Source organism: Epinephelus moara, chromosome 12, assembly GCF_006386435.1.
Source record: "Epinephelus moara isolate mb chromosome 12, YSFRI_EMoa_1.0, whole genome shotgun sequence".
Lineage (NCBI taxonomy): Eukaryota > Metazoa > Chordata > Actinopteri > Perciformes > Serranidae > Epinephelus > Epinephelus moara.
This window is the reverse complement of record NC_065517.1, coordinates 39,649,449-39,668,197: the sequence shown is the minus strand read 5'-3', so window position 1 is coordinate 39,668,197 and position 18,749 is coordinate 39,649,449. Positions and strand designations below refer to the sequence as shown.

The window sequence follows — 18,749 nt, the reverse complement described above, 5'->3', positions numbered from 1 at the left end:
TGAGGCATTTTACCAAAATCCCATTCAAAAAACGTATTGACTTTTAGACGAGAGAACCGGAAGTGCTAAAAGCGCTAACGGAGTTCCGGGTTTACTGGCACACTCTATTGTTTTCATGGGAGTTGGAGATATCGGCCGTAGAGCTGTCTGCCTTGTCTCTAATATAATAGAACTAGATGGCTGTCAGCTTGTGCCAAAGTGCCAAACTACACCTGCCAACCATGTCATTGTGCAGAAGGAAGTGTGCATCTACTCATGGACGAGAGGCTTGTGCTTGTGACATTAGCTTTGTCTTAGCTCAGGGGCTGCAGCCTTCGAAGGCTGCATTTGAAGCGTCCCATTCTGTCTGAAGGCTCCTTCAAACGCAGCCTTCTTTCCCAGAATTTGGAGGATGCAACGGATGAATCCTTTGTGGCCCAGACTATCCCAAGATGCTTTGCGCGCCTGTGACGATTATATATTAAGTTAACTAACAGTTGTTAACTAGCTAACAGCTAATTGTTGTTAACATTACTGTTAGCTAAAAGCACACAACTAAACAGTCTTAATTTAATATGTTTACCTGAAAATGGTCCATCAGCCTGAAATATATCATGGAGGTGTTTCTGGCAGTGAATCATCTCCTCAAGTATTAAACAAAATATATATATATATATTTATATAATAACAATCTCCAGGTCCATGATTTAGGGCTAACTAATTTACTAGCTTACTCCTTTCGTCAAGCGCAGCTGGTTGCTAGGTAACAGTAACGCCAACTGGTCAGGGTGAGAACAACTGGTGGTGCAACCAGGAAATCCTCCGCAGACCAGACTGTCCCATTTCGGAGACTTTGTTTTTGCTGAAAGGATGTGGCCGACTTAGAGAACGAAGGCCGCATCCTTCAAAGGCTGCAGCCTCTGAATTGAGACACAGCTAGTGTGTTATGTAAACATTAATGGCGTCCTTCTCAGCTGAGCTCTAACGTTAGCTAGCTCAGTGGTGCTAGGTGAGCTCACAGTAGATGCACGCTTCTATCTGCGCAGTGATACGGTTGGCGGGTGTAGTTTGGTAGAAAGAAAGTAGTTCCTAGGTCTGTGAATTATCTTAAGTAATCGGGTCATGATTTCTGGAAAGAGACATTGCTGTTGAGTTTTTAAATGTATTTTTTTTAGCTTTGAGCACCACAGGCTGAGTGACATCTAGTTCCATTATACTGGAGAGAAGGCAGACATCTCTACAGCTGATATCTCGTACACTCAGCAACTCACATCAAAACAATCTAGATTGATAAACAGCACTACAGGTAAGAGGAAAATATGGATTTTTGATCTGGGGATTAACTGTCCCATTAATTCCTATTGGACAGAGCCCAGCTGGCTGTGTCCCTGTGCTTCCAGTCTTTATGCTAAGCAAAGTCAATCGCTACAAAAAAATACAAGAGCAGTATCAATTTTATCATTTCACTCTCTGCAAGAAAGCGAAACATACTACTGAGCCTCTGAATCCCCAGAAGATAATATTTTTGTGCACACGAGATGTTATCTCAGATATGTTTTTATTGCACCTTTAATGCATGTGTGGCTCGCAGCGCTTATCTGTGAATCACAATAAATATCAGGAAGGACCATAATGGATTTAGTTTGTGTTCCAGGTTCCTTCACCTGCGTGGCCTCCAACCCAGCAGGGGAGGCCCAGCAGACGGTGGATCTGGTCATCGCTAAACTCCCTCATATCACCAACAACACAGTCGCAGAGCAGGAGCCCGACCCCGGATCATCAGATATCGCCACAGTGACAAAAACGGGGGCAGAGGCGGGAGGGCTGCCTCTGGGGAACGCCAAGACGAGCCAGGAGAAGAAAGTGGTGATTGCTGAGGCCACGTCCACCTCGGCCATGGTCAAGTTTAACTTCCAGAGGAGTATTCCTGGAATACGCATGTTCCAGATCCAGTATAATGGCACCTATGATGATTCACTGGTTTACAGGTAAAGTTATACCTGACCTGCGGGGTTGATATAAAGCATGAAATCACAATTCACAATTCAATCACAAAGAGGAAAATGCTCCTTTCCTTAAAATACTGGCCAGTTTAAAATGTTATTTCAATGCTGGAGAGATGCTCTTTTCATAAAACTGGGCTCTGTGCAGTAGAAAGACACAAATCATTTTGAAATTGTTGCTATATTACCAAAGAAAACAGAAGAAAAGGGCTGTGGAATTTGCTTTTGCTCTAGAGGTGGAAAAGCTACAACTACCAGAATGCACTGTGCTTCACAGGATCAACAAACACTCATGCTGGTGGGTGACCTAATGTGATTTGCTCATCCAAAAAACAACAGGTTGCTTGCAAATGATCTCACATTACAATTAAACAGTAAAAAAATGTTTCTGAAAACATCTGAGGTGAGAAATGGGTAACAAAATAACTGAGTCTTAGTTTATATGTGATCAGCACTGCCTTACAGTTTAATCTGAGTTTTTTCAGCCTCCGTTTTTACAAGAGAGGAAATAGTATTATCCACTTCCTGTTTACAAACTCTCATATTACAGCCAAACAGTGCAATAAAATATGTGTCTGAAGACATTTTAGGCAAGAAATAGGCAAAGCTACGGAGCCCCTAAAATCATGACACTTTAAATTTTGTATCTTGTGGGAACAAATAATTATCTTGTGGGAACAACTTAACTTGTTCCCACAAGGTAAAAAAAAACTTGTTCCCACAAGACAATCACTTGTGCAGATGAAATAAACTTTTCCTACGAATAAAATAATTTGTGTGCAAAAGGTAATTTTGTGCACAAAAGATTAACTAGTTCCCAAAAGTTAAAGAACTTGTTCCTACAAGATATTAACTACTTCCCACATAATAACTTGGTCTCACAAGATAGTAAGTTATTCCCAAAAGATAAAAAACTTGTTCTCACAAGACAAATAAGTTGTTTCCACAAGATAATTATTCTGTGCACACAAGATATTAAAAAAACAAACAAAAAAAAAACTTTCAGCAATTTCGGGACTCCGTATGATGTCTAATATTAGATAAACACTGCCTAATTTTACCATTTGGTCTGTTTGGGGGCGTGCCTCTCTCAATCCGCTTCCATACTCTTTGTATCCGTGGCGGCGGTTGCGGCATACGAAAATGAGGAAATACGATCTGTTGTTTTTCGCTGACAAATGAGCACAGAGATCTGGGCACTGGCAAGATGGAAGTGTACCACAGTTCATTTACACATACTACTGACATTGTTGTGATACAAGGCTGGTTGAAACTCGTCAAAGTGCGACTTTAATCTCGTACACAAACCTTAAATCCGAATCTGAACGTATGCCAGTAAACTTAAGCAGATTGGAATCACATTATTACAAATTCCTTGACCCCTGCTTTACCTCCATAGTCTGCTTTGATTGCTTAAATCCCTTTAGATATTTAGTCATTAAGAACTGGACTTGGCTGTCGACATGATTATTTGTGGTGTCTATTAATCCTATCAGGAAGACAGACTAATGCACTGCGCCTGACTCCCCATTCTTCGACTCATAATCCCCCCCTCGCCGGAGTGTATCGTTTACTATGTGCAAAACCTTGATAATGCTTAATCAACAAAATCAAAACAGAATGTCAGCACTAAGCTGCGGACTGATAGGAAGATGAAAGAGTAGTCAGCCAGTGTTTTACAAAAAGCATCAGAGGCTTCGCACATGCCTATCTGAGAAACTGGCGTACACAGCACTCTTTCATGTCTGCCCTCTTTCACTCCATATTTAGCGCTAATCACTGTGATATGACAGGATTGTTGCAAAGACCCCTTTTTTCCAAAGGAACTTCGAAGTCAACTTCACATATGGTGCTTGGCAGTGGCTACCGAATTCTGGAGACATTAAAGAATTGGCTCGGTAATCCTGATGTTGTAAACATAAGGACTGAAAGCAACCTTTTATCAGCGAAGATGCTGGCAGGAAATAAATCAAATGTCACAAAAGATTATGCCTAGACAGATCTTAAATAGCCCCCTGAGAGATAAATGATTGTCATGTCATTTTATCCACACAAAACAATAAGCTGGATAATCTGATTTGCTTCTGTTTCCTTTCATATAACCCTCCCTAATCTCACAACTCACAAAGCCTTTCTTCTTTTTTCCACAGGATGATACCCCCCACCAGTAAGAGCATCCTGGTAAACAACCTGGCGGCTGGAACGCACTACGACTTGTGTGTGCTGGCCATCTACGATGACCAGGTGACCTCGCTGACCGCCACCCGGGTGATAGGTTGTATCCACTTCACTACAGAGCCGCAGTACCTGAGATGCCATTTCATGCAGTCTCAGTTTCTTGGCGGCACTATTGTGGTTATCATCGGAGGGATTATTGTGGCCTCAGTGCTCGCTTTTATCATCTTCCTCATTGTGCGCTACCGGGTGTGTAACCAAGGAGATGCAGATAAGGTCAGTTTGGCATGATTCCTTCTGTTTTGTTCTTTTTATGTTCATTATTTCTGTTGATATTGAATCAGGGGCGTCTAATAGAATTTCATTCTTCTCTCTCTTCCCATACTTCTCTCTTGTCACGTCAGGCTCTAGAGATGGGGGATATTCGGTCACTGAGCAGTGATGGACAACTACAAGGCTGTGGAATTCCCAAGTCCCTGTCCAAGCAGGTCCTGCGTCCAGAGAAGAATGACAAGGAGTGCCTCCGAGTTGCCCTGCCGCCCGCAGAGCCAGCCAAGCAGCGACCTCCGGTTGTTGTAGCCACCACCAAACCCTCCGTCCCTGACTGCACTGTCTCTACCTCTGCTGCCAGCCACAGCTGGCATCCGGCCTCCCCGGGCGCCCCAAGACCCAAACGTTCCAGCGCTCCGCCCAAACCCTCAGAGTCTCGCCGAGCCGAAGCTCAGGCAGATGTCGAGCTGGATAACATGAACCGGAATAACTCGTCAGAGGTTAAAATGACCACAGCCGTTGCTCTGGCTGTTCCTGGCCAGCCCACCAAATGGACTGCTGTTCCCAGGGGTCCACGGCCCCAACAGGCCGCTCGACATTACATGACTGTGCCTGCAGGGGGGGTGAGGGTGAACCGCAGGCACTCCCTTAACGCAGACTCATATAGGGAGCGGTGCTATGTGGCCTACCCCAAACCCGGGGCCAGCCTGCGCTCCAAGCGTAGCCTGTCAATGAGCGGAGAGCTGCCGCAGCTGGAAGGCACGACAAACATTCACCGGGCCAGGGACAAGCTCTCCAGGTCTGAGTGGCTTCTGGAGAGCACTTTATGATTTGGAGTTTATGACCTGCATTCTCTTGTTTTCTTGGATTGGATTTGTGGCCCGTTGTGGAACAGACAGGGATTTTATGCCTTGTGTTGAGCTTGTGCGCTCTCTACGGAGGGACCTGTAAGCTTCCCTCATATACTGTGTATGGGGTCAAGGCAGGCGTACAGGGTTATGGGAAACGTTTCACATTTGTTTTCTACCTTATAACCTATCAAAGTCGTCTTTGCAACGACGTTTGATCAAACTTTGATGAAAGGCACAACGATGTATAAAACAAATTCATGTACAAAAATGTTAAGTTGTGTGAGATGCTGTATATCTCAGTACAACCATAAGTGTTCATGTGGTATTGAATGCAGTAACCTGGACATACTGTATTATAACAAAGAAAGAAGCACACAGGGGAGGGGTTATTATACTCGCGGTCTCATTGCCTGTTACTGAAAGTGATACAATCTCTGTAGACTCTGAACATGATTCTTGTCTCCAGCTCTACACACAGACGGTGACATGTCTTAATTACCTTGGCGGTGGTTTGGGGAGATTACGAATGTGCTTTACATCCCAGAGGTGTTGGAACAGAATGTAGTAGACAGACAGCGCTCCATCTTTTCATCCCGACACCCCCGAGACGCAGCACAATGCAGTATTTTTGTGGCACAAGTCGACTCGAGCCTAATACTGCCCTCCGGTTTGAATCGATACATTTTTATCACATAATTACATAAAGACTCAACCCTGATAGGATTCCTGTCACGACTGATTGGAGCGACAATTGAACCAACACCGACAGCATGACAGGTGGGGGAAGTAATCTGATACCAGGTGTGGATGAGATCCAGAGGAAAGGTGCATTTCCATATTTTTTACGTACTGACGTTATCATGTCACGCCGATGACAACCATTGTAAATTAACTTGTCGATGTAAGAGAAACGATAATCACAAGTATGGGAGGACGTCGGCTCTTGATTTTGCTGTTGTTTCTGTTTGATGTTTACCAGTATAAATAAACCAGTGATAAAAGGGAACACACTCAGACGTATCTCATTTCCAGCTTCTGAATTCTCCCACTTTAGAATTTAAAAGCAGCTCCTCTTTGTGCTGTAAAAATGTTGCACAACACAACAATAGATGCATCCCTTAGTTGTGCGAGCTCCGCCAGCCAAAGTGGTAATGAATTTGGGGTTTCAGTAGTCTTGCAACAACACGATTCCGCTCTCTCTGCGAGTAGTGGACCTCTGACAGATCCCTGCCCTGAGCCCCTGTGTTTGTTCAAAGAGACGAGGGAAGCAGAAGATGAAAAGAGGCCATGCTAGTCACCGGGGACGCCCCTCGCCTGCGCATCTCCGCGCTCCTCTGACAGCGCCGCGCCTGTGCCCCTCGGACGGCAGCCACTGCAGAGACCTGCTGCAGGAGAGGTTAAACACGACCTCCGCAGTGGGAACCAGTGCACGACTAATTCTACGGTTACAGTCTCCCTGACAGCGGGGCTGACATGATATGCATTATCTGCTGGAATACGAGCTCTGAATCACTGTGTGTATTGGCTGCCTGATTGATTTTTATATACATGCTCTGGTATGCCTCCTTCAGCATGAAACCTCAAAGGATGGAGGAGGAAACCTGCACATGCTGTATACAAGACATACATTAATTGCTGTCACCCAAACAGGCACTTTTAGTCATTATTTCTTGCTCATTACGGGTGATTAAAATGCTGAGGAGCTTGGCCTGAACCTTGGTTTAGTCTTCGGCGAGAGCCAGAGGTGTATGTTAATAATAGATGCATTTCTGGAGAGGGAGAGACGGAGGGTGGAGGGGAGGAGAGAGGAGGCGAAGCAGAGAGAGGAGTAGATGGAAGGTTTTGTGAAACAAATACGGCGACGAGGGTGGGAGGCAGAGAGGCAGGGGTGAGGATGAAGAAACGGAGAGGGAGCGCGAGGTGCAGAGAAGAAAGCGAGACAGCTCAGAGTCGCAGAGAGAGAGAAGAGAGGGAGAGGGCACAGGGAGCTGGGAGTGACGGAGAATGTAGAGCGAAACAGAACGAGGAGTGCAGGAGACGGAGAAAAGAGCATCCTTTGTAAGCCAGCCATGCAGCCTCTGGCTCCTCGGTATTCAGTGCACCTTCACAAAAGGGGGTGAGAGGGGGGAGAGGAGGAGGAGGAGGGGGGCAGCGGTGGGGTGAGTGCGGGTGATGGACCTCGGCTGGAGGTCTGGCAGCGAGCAGAGCGGAGTGAGCCCTGTGGCCAGATCAGAACCACACGCTCCCCTTCACAACACTGCACGAGCCTGACCCGCTTTCCAAAGACCTGTAATTTGTTTCCTGGCCTTTGTCTAGTTGTCGTCCTCCCCTCACCACCATCTGACACCCCCCTCCTCCTCCTCATCCTCCTCCTCCTCCTCCTCCTCCTCTCTGGTCTACTGTCTTGCATCATGCTGACTCACTCCTCTCTGCCATGCTCCCGAACAACCCACCCAGCCCACTCACTGGCCCACTTGAGAGCTGAACCTGCCAATCTCTCAGAGTCTGACCTGCCTTCTACAAACAGAGCGGCCAATCCCCTTGTCGGTCTGACCTGATTTGATATGCAACTCAAACGCCACCGAGGTCACAGTGATCGTCGGAAGCATTTTGATTAACTCGTCCCCCCTCTGCTCAATAGTAGCCTCAATGTTCCGCTGATTAAATCCATTTTATGCTGTCACTGCTAATGGGCCTTTTCATCCCTTTGTGTGAGTTTCACTCAGTTCTGACAGGACGAGTGCCTTTACGGAGCACTTAAACCAACACGGCCTCCGATGGCACCGTTGCCTGCTTTAAATGACAATCATGATGTGGGGAAAATCACATCAGGGGCACTGATGTGTCCAATTTGTGGTCAATTGTCTTATTTAAAAGAGATGGTCGGGCCTATTTCAACAAACTGTAGAGCCTGTTAAAATCACGGTTAGCGAGAGGTGATGTGAAGGCTTAATAGAAGAAGGCTGAGGTCCTTCAACAAGTGTGTTCGCACCTTTTGCTGCAGCTCAGTGTTTCATTATCTCCACACAGCAGGCGGTCTTAGTCAGACTCACACATGAGACATTGCACCCCTGGTGGGCATTATCCCTGGGAGAACATGTAAGAGAGAGCCCGGGGCAGAGAGACCAAAACACCACTGATATGCCTCTCGGGGGGGGAGGTGGCACAGTGTAAAATATGCACAGGCAATTCCAAAGAGTATGCATTATTGAGAGGAGTAAATGGGTCCAGGATGAACATCATGGCTCATTAATAGTGAATGTGATTACTGTTTCTGGGAAAACAGCAGTCTGGGCAAGGGGGGAGATAATTGAAATGGTCAAATCTAAACTAAAGACTTCCTTGTTTACTCAGCACCAACTGTTACTGTCTAGTCAAACTCGTGATTAAAGCCGATAACTAATGCTGCCAAGTGTCCTGTTATGATGCTAATTGCCCGCGCTGGAAACTACTCCACTCCCCTCTTGACTGGCGTTTACCTGCGCAGTTTTTAGACACAGCAGATTCGAGGGGGTTTAGAGAACGCGCGCAGTCATTCATTTTTTATGATCTCGGCTTTCGAGTCAACTGTGCCTCAATTACCAACAGGATTTTGACAAAGCCGAGACAGAAAATGACTGAGCATTTTCCAAATCCCATTAGAAAAGTGGAGGAGTCCGCCGAGGGAAGGTCACACACCGGGGGTGCTGACTGAGTGACTTCCTCCGTTTGACGTGCAGACTTACTAAGTGACACGGCGTCATCCCGCAGCACAGACACCAGATTTGGTTTGACGTGAACCCAGATTATCACGTCGCCCCCCGAGGGGTTCCCATGCTGAATGAACAGATGCTTCCTCCTCTTCCTCTCCTCTGCTGCCTCCTCCCCTCCTTCAGTTACATATGCTCCAGGGTGATGGACGACAAAGAGACTGGCTGCAGTTTACACCAGACATACCAGGCACCATTAGGAACCATTTTCTGCCCATTTGCCTGATAGCTGCTATCGCTTATAGAAGTGCTCTCTGTCTCTTCGCCGAGCATCCCCAATGATGGATCTCCCATTGATTCCCCAGTGTCGGAGATCACTAAGAGAACAGTGCAGTAACCAAGCAGATGTGCCAGTCAGCTCCCAACTATCTATCAGCTGTTGGTGGAGGGGGACAGTTTAAGCCTCTTTAAGGCTCCCATTCACAGTGACTTACCAAAAGTGCTTATGTTAATCTTGTTATCGCTTCAGGGCTCTGGTAATGGAGGACAGGAGGCTGTTGGGAGGTCATGGGCCACGTTATTTTGGGGTCATCCCTATGTTTCCAGGGTTCTATGTATCCTGGGTTCTATGTTCCCCACTTAACCCTGCAAAAAAGGTTCTATGTTCCCTGTTTACACAAAAAGGGTTCTATGTTTCCCGCTTGGTTGAGTGGCCAAAATAGAACTCGGGAAACATAGAACCTTTTTTGTGTAAGTGGGGAACATAGAACCCTGGAAACATACGCTCCCGTTATTTTGCTCACCCATCGCAGAAACACCAAGTGCTCCCAAACTGTGGTCCCAAATGTTACTGCATGCATGCCTGCATTTCACTTGCTGAATCATTTCTACATCCACACACAGACACAGAGATCTGCATGGCTTCGGGGCTTTCATAACCAGCTCACACTCGGATTATGAGTTGACTGTGTTTCTGGGTGCTAATCTTATTTATTGCTCACAGTGATCTCATCTAAGTGTGCTTGTTAAGTTGAGATATCAAACCATGGTGTCACATTTAACTTGAATTTCACGCTAATTGGGCACATAAAGCGCACACGCTAACGCACATGGTGATATAGGCAGAAAGAGTCCCCACAGCTGTAGTTTGATCAGCTGTCCTCCGCTGTAGCTGAGGGGACGCAGCCACTGCGGGTAAAATTGAGAATGTCAGGTAGCTCTTCATAAACAAGGCTTTAAAGGTCCTTTGATCCGACTGTGACTGTGTTTGCAGTGTAGAACCTGCAGGCCGATTACATCTCCACGCAGCTTTACAGTCAGCGATTTAAAATGTAGATGCCACGGCTACGCTCTTCTGAAGAGAGTTCACCTTTAGTGACCAGGTGGAGCGGAGCGGGGACGTGATGAGGATCCTGAAATGAGGCATTAATCAAATAAAGGTCGATTTGTGATTGACGTGTGGTGGCTGACGGGAGAAATGGAGGCACAGAGGAGAGACTACAGTGAGAGAGAGGACAGTACAACACTCTCACAATCTAGACCAGACTGTACATCAACAGATTGGATGTCTACAACAAAAACCCAATTCAACAGCCAATACCTAGAAACAAAGTGAGTGATCACAACCTGGCTATTGAGACTGGTGGACACAGACAAACCTGGCAACCCAGAGAGGAGAGACTGAGTCAGTCTGCCAAAAACAAGAGGCAGAGACTGGGCAGCACTAAATGCCTCACTAACACTGCAGCCTGCATGAAGACAGAGGCGAGCTCTTTACCAAAATAAAACTCAGCGACCAAGAACTCGACACGCTCTCAGACTTCAAAGCGCCCTCGTTAAAATATTCTGTGTTGTAGGGCTGCGACTAATCATTGTTTTCCTCAGTGATTAACCTAATGGTGGAGGAAGTACACAAAGCCTGTGCTGAAGTAGGAGCAGAAATACAACAGTGTGAAAGTACTCCATTACATGTAAAAAAAAAAAAAAGCAGCAAAAGGTACTTGTGATGTTTTTAATTTACTTGTTCTGCACAATAATGGCTCCTGTATGTCTGTATGCACTCTCAACATTGTCTGGGTGTATTCCTGATGAGTTGGTGGATGGTGTCCTGGGGGATCTCCTTCCAGACCTGGATCAGGGCATCAAGAAGCTCCTGGACAGTCTGTGGCGGCACTTGGCGGCGTCGGATGCACCGAAACATAACGTCCCATAGATGCTCAATTGGATTTAGGTCATAGGGACTAGAGGGCCAGTCAATGGCATCAACGCCTTCATCATCCAGGAACTGCCTACACTCTGGCAATATGAGGCCTGGCATTGTCCTGCACCAGGAGGAACCCAGGGCCCTCTGCACCAGGAGGAACCCAGGGCCCTCTGCACCAGGAGGAACCCAGGGCCCACTGCACCAGCGTCAGGTCTGATTTCATCCTGGTACCTAACAGCAGTCAGAGTACTGTTGGCTATGGCATGGAGGTCTGTGCAACCCTCCAAGGATCTGCCTCCCCAGACCATCACTGACCCACCACCAAACCAGTCATGCTGGATGATGTCACATGCAGCAAAACGTTCACCACGGCGTCTCCAGACTCTTTCACGCCTGTCACATGTGCTTAGTGTGAACCTGCTCTCATCTGTGAAGAGAACAGGGCGCCAATGGTGGACCTGCTAATTCTGGTGTTCTCTGGTGAATGCCAGTCGAGCTGCACGGTGCTGGCCTGTGAACACAGGTCCCACTAGAGGATGTGGGGCCCTCATGCCACCCTCATGGAGTCTGTTTCTGACAGTGTGGTAAGAAACATGCACAGCAGTAGCCTGCTGGAGGTCATGTTGTAGAGCTCTGGCAGTGCTCCTCCTGTTCCTCCTCACACAAAGGAGCAGATAGCAGTCCTGCTGCTGGGTTGATGCCCTTCTACGGCCCTGTCCAGCTCTCCTGGTGTAACAGCCGGTCTCCTGGTATCTCCTCCATGCTCCTGAGACTGTGCTGGGAGACANAGGACACTAGTAGAAGACCAAACTAGAGAAGAATCAGTCAGGAAGGATAAGGAGAGAGCAACTGTCTGTGGACACCACATGTAAAACCATTCCCTTTTGGGGGTTGTCTTGCTTTTGCCTCTCCATTGCACCTGTTGTCACTTTGATTTGCTGATTCACAATCACTTGTACTTCCTGAATGGACAGATTGATATCCCTGGAGTTTAAATGAATTAGTATGTATATAAGTGTATTTAATTATTTTGAGCATTATATTCAGAGATCGCAGACATCTCTACGGCCGATATCTTCAACACTCTGCAACTCAGAACGATCTAGACTGATAAATAGCACTACAGGTAAGAGAAAAAATATGCACCTTTCATTTTGAAGTGATAGTTAATACTGAGCAGCATTTTACTTTAGTAAGTAATTAACTAATTAACTAGTAGTTTAACTACATGATGCAGTAGCTTGCAGTAGTAATTATCCCTGTTTTATACATCCGAAGAACTTCTATAAAAAAATGAACTGCATAGCAACCAGACCAGGCGTCTAAACATGTGGCCACACCGGGCTAGTAAAAGGGACTGGGCGTTTATTTGAAGTTTTACAGTAATTAAACTAATAGTTTAACTACACGTTGCAGTAGCTTGCTGGTAGTTCAACTATTTGCAAAGTGATTTAAGTAGTTAAATTACCTCTTAAGAACTTCCATAAAAAAAATGAACTGCTTGGCAACCAGACCAGGTGTCTAAACATGTGGCCACAACGGGCTAGTAAAAGGGACTGGGCTTTATTTGAAGTTTTATGGTAATTAAACTAGTAGTTTAACCACATGTTCCAGTAGCTCGCTGGTAGTTACTTTTAGTTATTATTTGCACAGTGATTTAAGAAGTTAAATTACTTTCAAAGAACTTTTTTTTTTTAAAAACTGAACTGCTTGGTAACCAGACCAGGCGTCTAAACATGTGGCCACACCAGGCTAATAAAAGGGACTGGGCTTTTATTTGAAGTTTTATGGTAACTGAACTAGTAGTTTAGCTACATGTTTCAGTAGCTTGCTGGTAGCTCAACTATTTGCATAGTGATTCAAGTAATCGTGGAATGGATGCATAATTTGAGGTAGCCAACAACCCGGTTTTATACATCCGAAGAACTTCTATTTAAGAAAAAGAACTGCTCGGCAACCAGACCAGGCGTCTAAACATGTGGCCACACCGGACTAGTAAAAGAGAATGGGTGTTTAATTGAAGTTTTACGATTATTAAACCAATTTAACTTCATGTTGCAGTAGCTGGGTGGTAGTTCAACTATTTCGTACTGATGTAAGTGGATAAATTACTTCCAAAGAACTAAAAAATGAACTGCTTGGCAACCAGACCAGGCGTCTAAACATGTGGCCACACCGGGCTAGTAAAAGGGACTGGGCTTTTATTTGAAGTTTTACAGTAATTAAACTAGTAGTTTAACTACACATTGCAGTAGCTTGCTGGTGGTTTGGCTATTTGCAAAGTGATTTAGGTAGTTAAATTACCTCTTAAGAACTTCTATAAAAAAACTGAACTGCTTGGCAACCAGAGCAGGCGTCTAAACATGTGGCCACACCAGGCTAGTAAAAGGGACTGGGCTTTTATTTGAAGTTTAATGGTAATTAAACTACTAACTACATGTTGCAGTAGCTTGCTGGTAGCTCAACTATTTGCATAGTGATTCAAGTAATCGTGGAATGGATGAATAATTTGAGGTAGCCAACAACCCGGTTTTATACATCTGAAGAACTTCTATTTAAAAAAAGAACTGCTCGGCAACCAGAGCAGGCGTCTAAACATGTGGCCACACCAGGTTAGTAAAAGGGACTGGGCGTTTAATTGAAGTTTTCCGGTAGTCTATATTGTACATAGTGTTCTTTTTCACATTCTGAATTACCACACATACATAGTAAACGTCGAACAACCTACTCAGGCAACAGCGTAGTTAATTATGGCCATGCCAGTAAAGCTAATTTGAGTTTGTCAGGCAGAGAGAGTACGAGGGAGGAGACAGGTGAACACAGATGGAGAGGAAGAGAAGAGAGAGGAAGGCGGTCTATATATAGGAAGAGACAGACTGGGAGTTGATAAGAGGACCAGAGGTGAAGAAGAGGGTGAGATGCAGAAAGATGGATCACAACCTCTGCTGTTCTTTGGTGTGACACTTGAAAAACCCAACCGTCTTGGCAGTTAAAGGATTCAAAGTCAGGCTACAGATGTGTGACGAGTGTTAAACACGGGCTGAAAAAATCTGCTGTAGCGATGCTGACAGGGTGGAGCGTTGTGCTCTACGTCTGCAGCGGCAGTCCTGGTATTCAGGGGGTATCTCAGCCTCTCTTTCTCTCACTCACACACACACACACACACACACACACACACACTCTCACTCTCTCCTCTGTTACCTTGGCAACATATTTTCTGCATGGAAATAGCATCTCTCGCTGTGCCCACCGCAAAAAAAAAAAAAAAAAAAAGGCACTTCAAGAGATTTAAACGTGTCGAGAACAGATTTAAGTTACAGACCTGCAGATTGGATGGAGTTATACTGCTCTGCATGCCTTTGCATCAAATTGGATGCGTGACGGAGAAATGGAGGAGTTAAGTATAATAGTCACTGACAGGCTTTCACTGAATGTAGGGAGGGAGAGGAAGGTATATCTACATTAAAGTCCATTTGTACAATTCTGTATTTGCAGAATGAAGTTTAGGATACACTAAATCTATGTATACAATTTGATGTTTAAACTGCCTCAGGATTTATTTACATCTCGACTGTGAAATTCAGAGCACAAGGGAGAGAAAGATCCCCGCACAAGTGTTATTATTAAGAAATGTAAAATGAATAATAAAGCACAGAGAGCTGATCTGTCAGGATTTCCTGATTTACTCTCCACTCACAGATGAAGGGCTTTGGTGCAGCTGTAAGAACTGTGGGCATCTCGCCGCCTGCTACGCTTCAGTGTGATAAACCTTTGTTTGCTCGCTGCCAGCGCAACAGACAGAGAGTGAAACAAACTAATGAAAGAAAATCCAGGCGTTGAGATTGTAGGTGAGATCACGCTCGGCTGCAAATAAGCTCAGGCTTGGCCAAAGCAGAGAGAGTATGAGAGGAAGGGAAAAACATCCAGGTAAACATGCAGCACGGAATTAAAAATAGGAAGGAGGAGAAAAAAAAAACCCACAAGTGCCTTGACTCCTGGGAGAGAGGAGCCATAATGAAATAAGCATCTGAAAGAGAGCAGGTGTTGGAGGCTTGACAGACTTCAGCTGCATAACAAGTAGCGCATTTACTCTCCCCTGCCTTTGTCAATCAAAACAACCAATCCTGTGGATAAATGCTCCCTTAGAAAAAAAAGAGAGACAGAGACCCCCAAGTGGAATCATGCCTGAATCAGCCTTTACAGACTCTGACTCTTGCACATAGACACACAGAGTTGGTCCCAGGTAGAGGGAAAGTGTGCCTGGTTCTGAATTTCAAGGAGCACGTCTGAGCTGTCTGGAGCCTAAAAAAGCCAATAAGACATCAAGAATGCACCGGAGCTGAATCAATTAATTTCCTCACACACAGAAACAGAGCTCCCTTTTGTTTCCCTCTTCCTCTTGGATCGTTCCATGGTGACAGACAGCCAGGACAGTTTTCAAAAAGACTCAAGGGAGAGCTCTTCAAACTTTAACTCACAGAGGAATTGAAGGCATTGTTGTATCCACCGCCGCCGCCGTGTGATCAGCACCATGGATAGCACTGTCACCTGGGTACAGTCACTGCAGCCTGGTGCCAGAAGGGGGCAGTAAGAGCTGGTCTGGAGTCAGCAGCAGCTGGATGACCAGGATCAGGCTGAAGAGCAGGATCTTAGCAGGACGCTGAGGTAGACAGTTGTGTTAATCCTGCTGGCTGAGCAGAAAAAGGAATGGACTTATGTGTAAACTCAAAAAACTGCAAGAGACCGGAGGAGGAAGGAAGGAAGGAAACTCCACCGAGCTGATGCAGCTTTTAGAAGCTCAGTTATCCTCAGTTGTGTCTAGTCTGAATAACGAGGGTCACTTTTTTATTTCTCTAAACATAAAACATTTAATCAGCAGCGATAATAACATCTGTGGATATCAACGGTTCTCAGACAGTTTTTTGAGTGGCTATGATTCCACTTTAGTATATCCATAGCAGTTCTAACCTGAACATTCAGTTTTGACATGTTGTAATTCCAAACTGACATATCTGTAATATAATTGTGCCTGGCAGCAATTCTAATTAAAGATATCTATAACTTCATTAGAGGTCAACGTTTACTATTGACTTCTATTCACACTCAATTACAGACATCTATAATTCAATTTTGCCAAATTGACATATCCATAATGTGATTATGACGAGTAGCAAACTGGAATCGAGCCACTGGCCTCTGCAGCAGGGACAAAGCCCTTGTGCATGGGGTGCCTGCTCTACCCACTGAGCCACTGGGCGCCCCAACTAGTTGCGAATCTAAATGAAAACATCTCTAACCTAATAACCACTAGTCAGCTTTTACCATTGACTTCTATTCATACTCAGTCACTGATATCTATAATTCAATTTTGACCTGTTACAATTCCAAGTTAACGTATCCATAATGTCAGTATGTCAAATAAAAATTCTGATTTAAGATATCTGTGACTTAATTACAAAGAATCAACTTTTACTATTGACTTCTATTTACACTCAATTACAGATACCTATATTTCAGTTTTGACATGTTATTCCAAGTTGAAATATCTATAACGAAATTTGACTAGAAGCAATTTTAGTTAAAGATATCTGTAACTTCATTACAACCAGTCACTTTTTTACCATTGACTTCTGTTCAAGCTTAATTACAGATACTTATAATTCAATTTTGACATGTTATAATTCCAAGTTAGCATATCCATAATGTAATTATGACTAGTAGAAATTCTAATTAAAAATATCTGTAACTTAATAACAACTAGTCAGCTTTTACCATAGACTTCTACTAAAACTCAGTTACAGATAACTATAATTCAGTTTTTACATGTTATAATTCCACGTTGAAATATCCATAATATAATTTTGACTATAAGCAATTTTAATTAAAGATATCTGTAAATTAATAACAACTAGTCAGCTTTCACCATTGACTTCTATTCAAACTCAGTAACAGATAACTATAATTCAATTCTGATGTGTTAGAATTCCAATTTAAAATTTCTTGGATGTAACTTTGACTAGCAGCAATTCTAATTTATCTCTAACTTCATTACAAAGAATCAATTTTTACCATTGACCTCTATTCAATCTCAATTACAGATAGCTATAATTAAATTTTAACGTGTCATAATCCCAAATTAACACATCCATAATGAAATTTTGACTAGTAGAAATTCTAACTAAAGACATCTGTTACTTCATTAGAACTAGTCACCTTCGACCATTGACTTCTACTAAAACTCAGTTACAGATAACTATAATTCAATTGTGACGTGTCACAAGTTCAAGTCAACACATCCATAATGTAATTTTGGCAAATTGTATTCCCTATTAATGATACCTAAAACCTAATTCTCACTAGTGGAAATGTTAATTTTGTATCTTAATCACAACAAGTGACTTTTACCATACGTAGAACTGATTGTGTTAATTATAAGCTTATTATTACTGAAGCATTAGCATGTCAGCTGGAGGCTACTTAATGTAAATGTTGTAGCTGAGCTGCTCCAGGTGGAGCTTATCTTACCTGCTCTATATTCTGGGCATTTTAATCTATAACAGTGGAGCATATTTTATGAGGGGATCATGTTTTTTATTGTAAAATTTTAATCAGCAAAGTAACTAGTAACATTAGCTCTCACATAAATGTACTTTCCTCAGAAGTAAAGTGGAATAGAAGTATGAAGTAACATGGAAATATGTAATTGTGTAGCACTCATGTAAATGTCTATAGTTACTTTCCACAGCTGATGACATTTTCATGAACTGTGCAGGCCTGCGGGTGAGAGCGCTGCTTTCACAGTGGTATGAGAATCCAAATGACACAAACAATAAGCCGGTTGTTGTGAAATGGATCTGATAACATGCTGCGTTCAACAGTTCCTGTTTGACAGGTTACCAAGAGTTCCTGTCCCCAGCAGGTCTGAATATGTTAATCTACAGCTGATCTTCATACACGAGACTGCTGTGAAACGTTACGAGAGGCTTCCTCACGTTGCAAAATCACATTCAGAACACACAGTCGTCACTATTAACGTCTGAAAAGCAGCATTTGTGAAGCTGCAACTATTAAATATTTGCCGTTTATTGCTTGGTAAATGACTCATACGACTATCAAAAAAATTGCCAGTTGACTAATAGATTGATCATCTTATTGTTTCAGCTCTTAATAACTTTAATCTAAATTGGGTAAAATCTGCCAAACACTTGCTGTTGCTGTATGACACTTTCAGATGGCTTGTTAATAAAACACAGGTTAAAGAATATGTTGGGTTACCACTAATACAGACTGTACACTCACCTGCCATTTTATTAGGTACACCTTGCTAGTACCAGGTTGGACCCCTTTTGCCTTCAGAGAACTGCCTTAATTCTTGGTGTCAGAGATTTTGGTCCATATTGACATGATGACATCACACAGTTGATCCATGATGAGAATCTCCCGTTCCAGCACATCCCAAAGGTGCTCTATTGGACTGAGATCTGGTGACTGTGGAGGCCATTGGAGTACAGTGAACTCATTGTCATGTTTGAGATGATGTGAGCTTTGTGACATGGTGCGTTATCCTGCTGGAAGTAGC

At 44.0% G+C, this 18,749-nt stretch overlaps 2 protein-coding genes across 5 annotated transcripts in view; both read left to right on the top strand.

Moving 5' to 3' along the window:
• lrfn5b (leucine rich repeat and fibronectin type III domain containing 5b) overlaps nt 1-6,278 on the top strand; it is a 29,337-nt gene extending 23,059 nt beyond the window's left edge. For all 4 annotated transcript variants that reach the window (XM_050058158.1, XM_050058157.1, XM_050058156.1 and 1 more), the window contains 3 exons: nt 1,634-1,967; nt 4,133-4,433; nt 4,562-6,278. In XM_050058158.1, coding sequence (XP_049914115.1) covers nt 1,634-1,967; nt 4,133-4,433; nt 4,562-5,257 — 1,331 coding nt within the window. In that variant the 3' untranslated portion in view covers nt 5,258-6,278. The remainder of the gene's footprint in view (nt 1-1,633; nt 1,968-4,132; nt 4,434-4,561) is intronic.
• The window catches only part of LOC126398660 (vascular endothelial growth factor A-like), a 193,839-nt gene that overhangs the window by 128,725 nt on the left and 46,365 nt on the right, over nt 1-18,749 (top strand). The window lies entirely within an intron of this gene.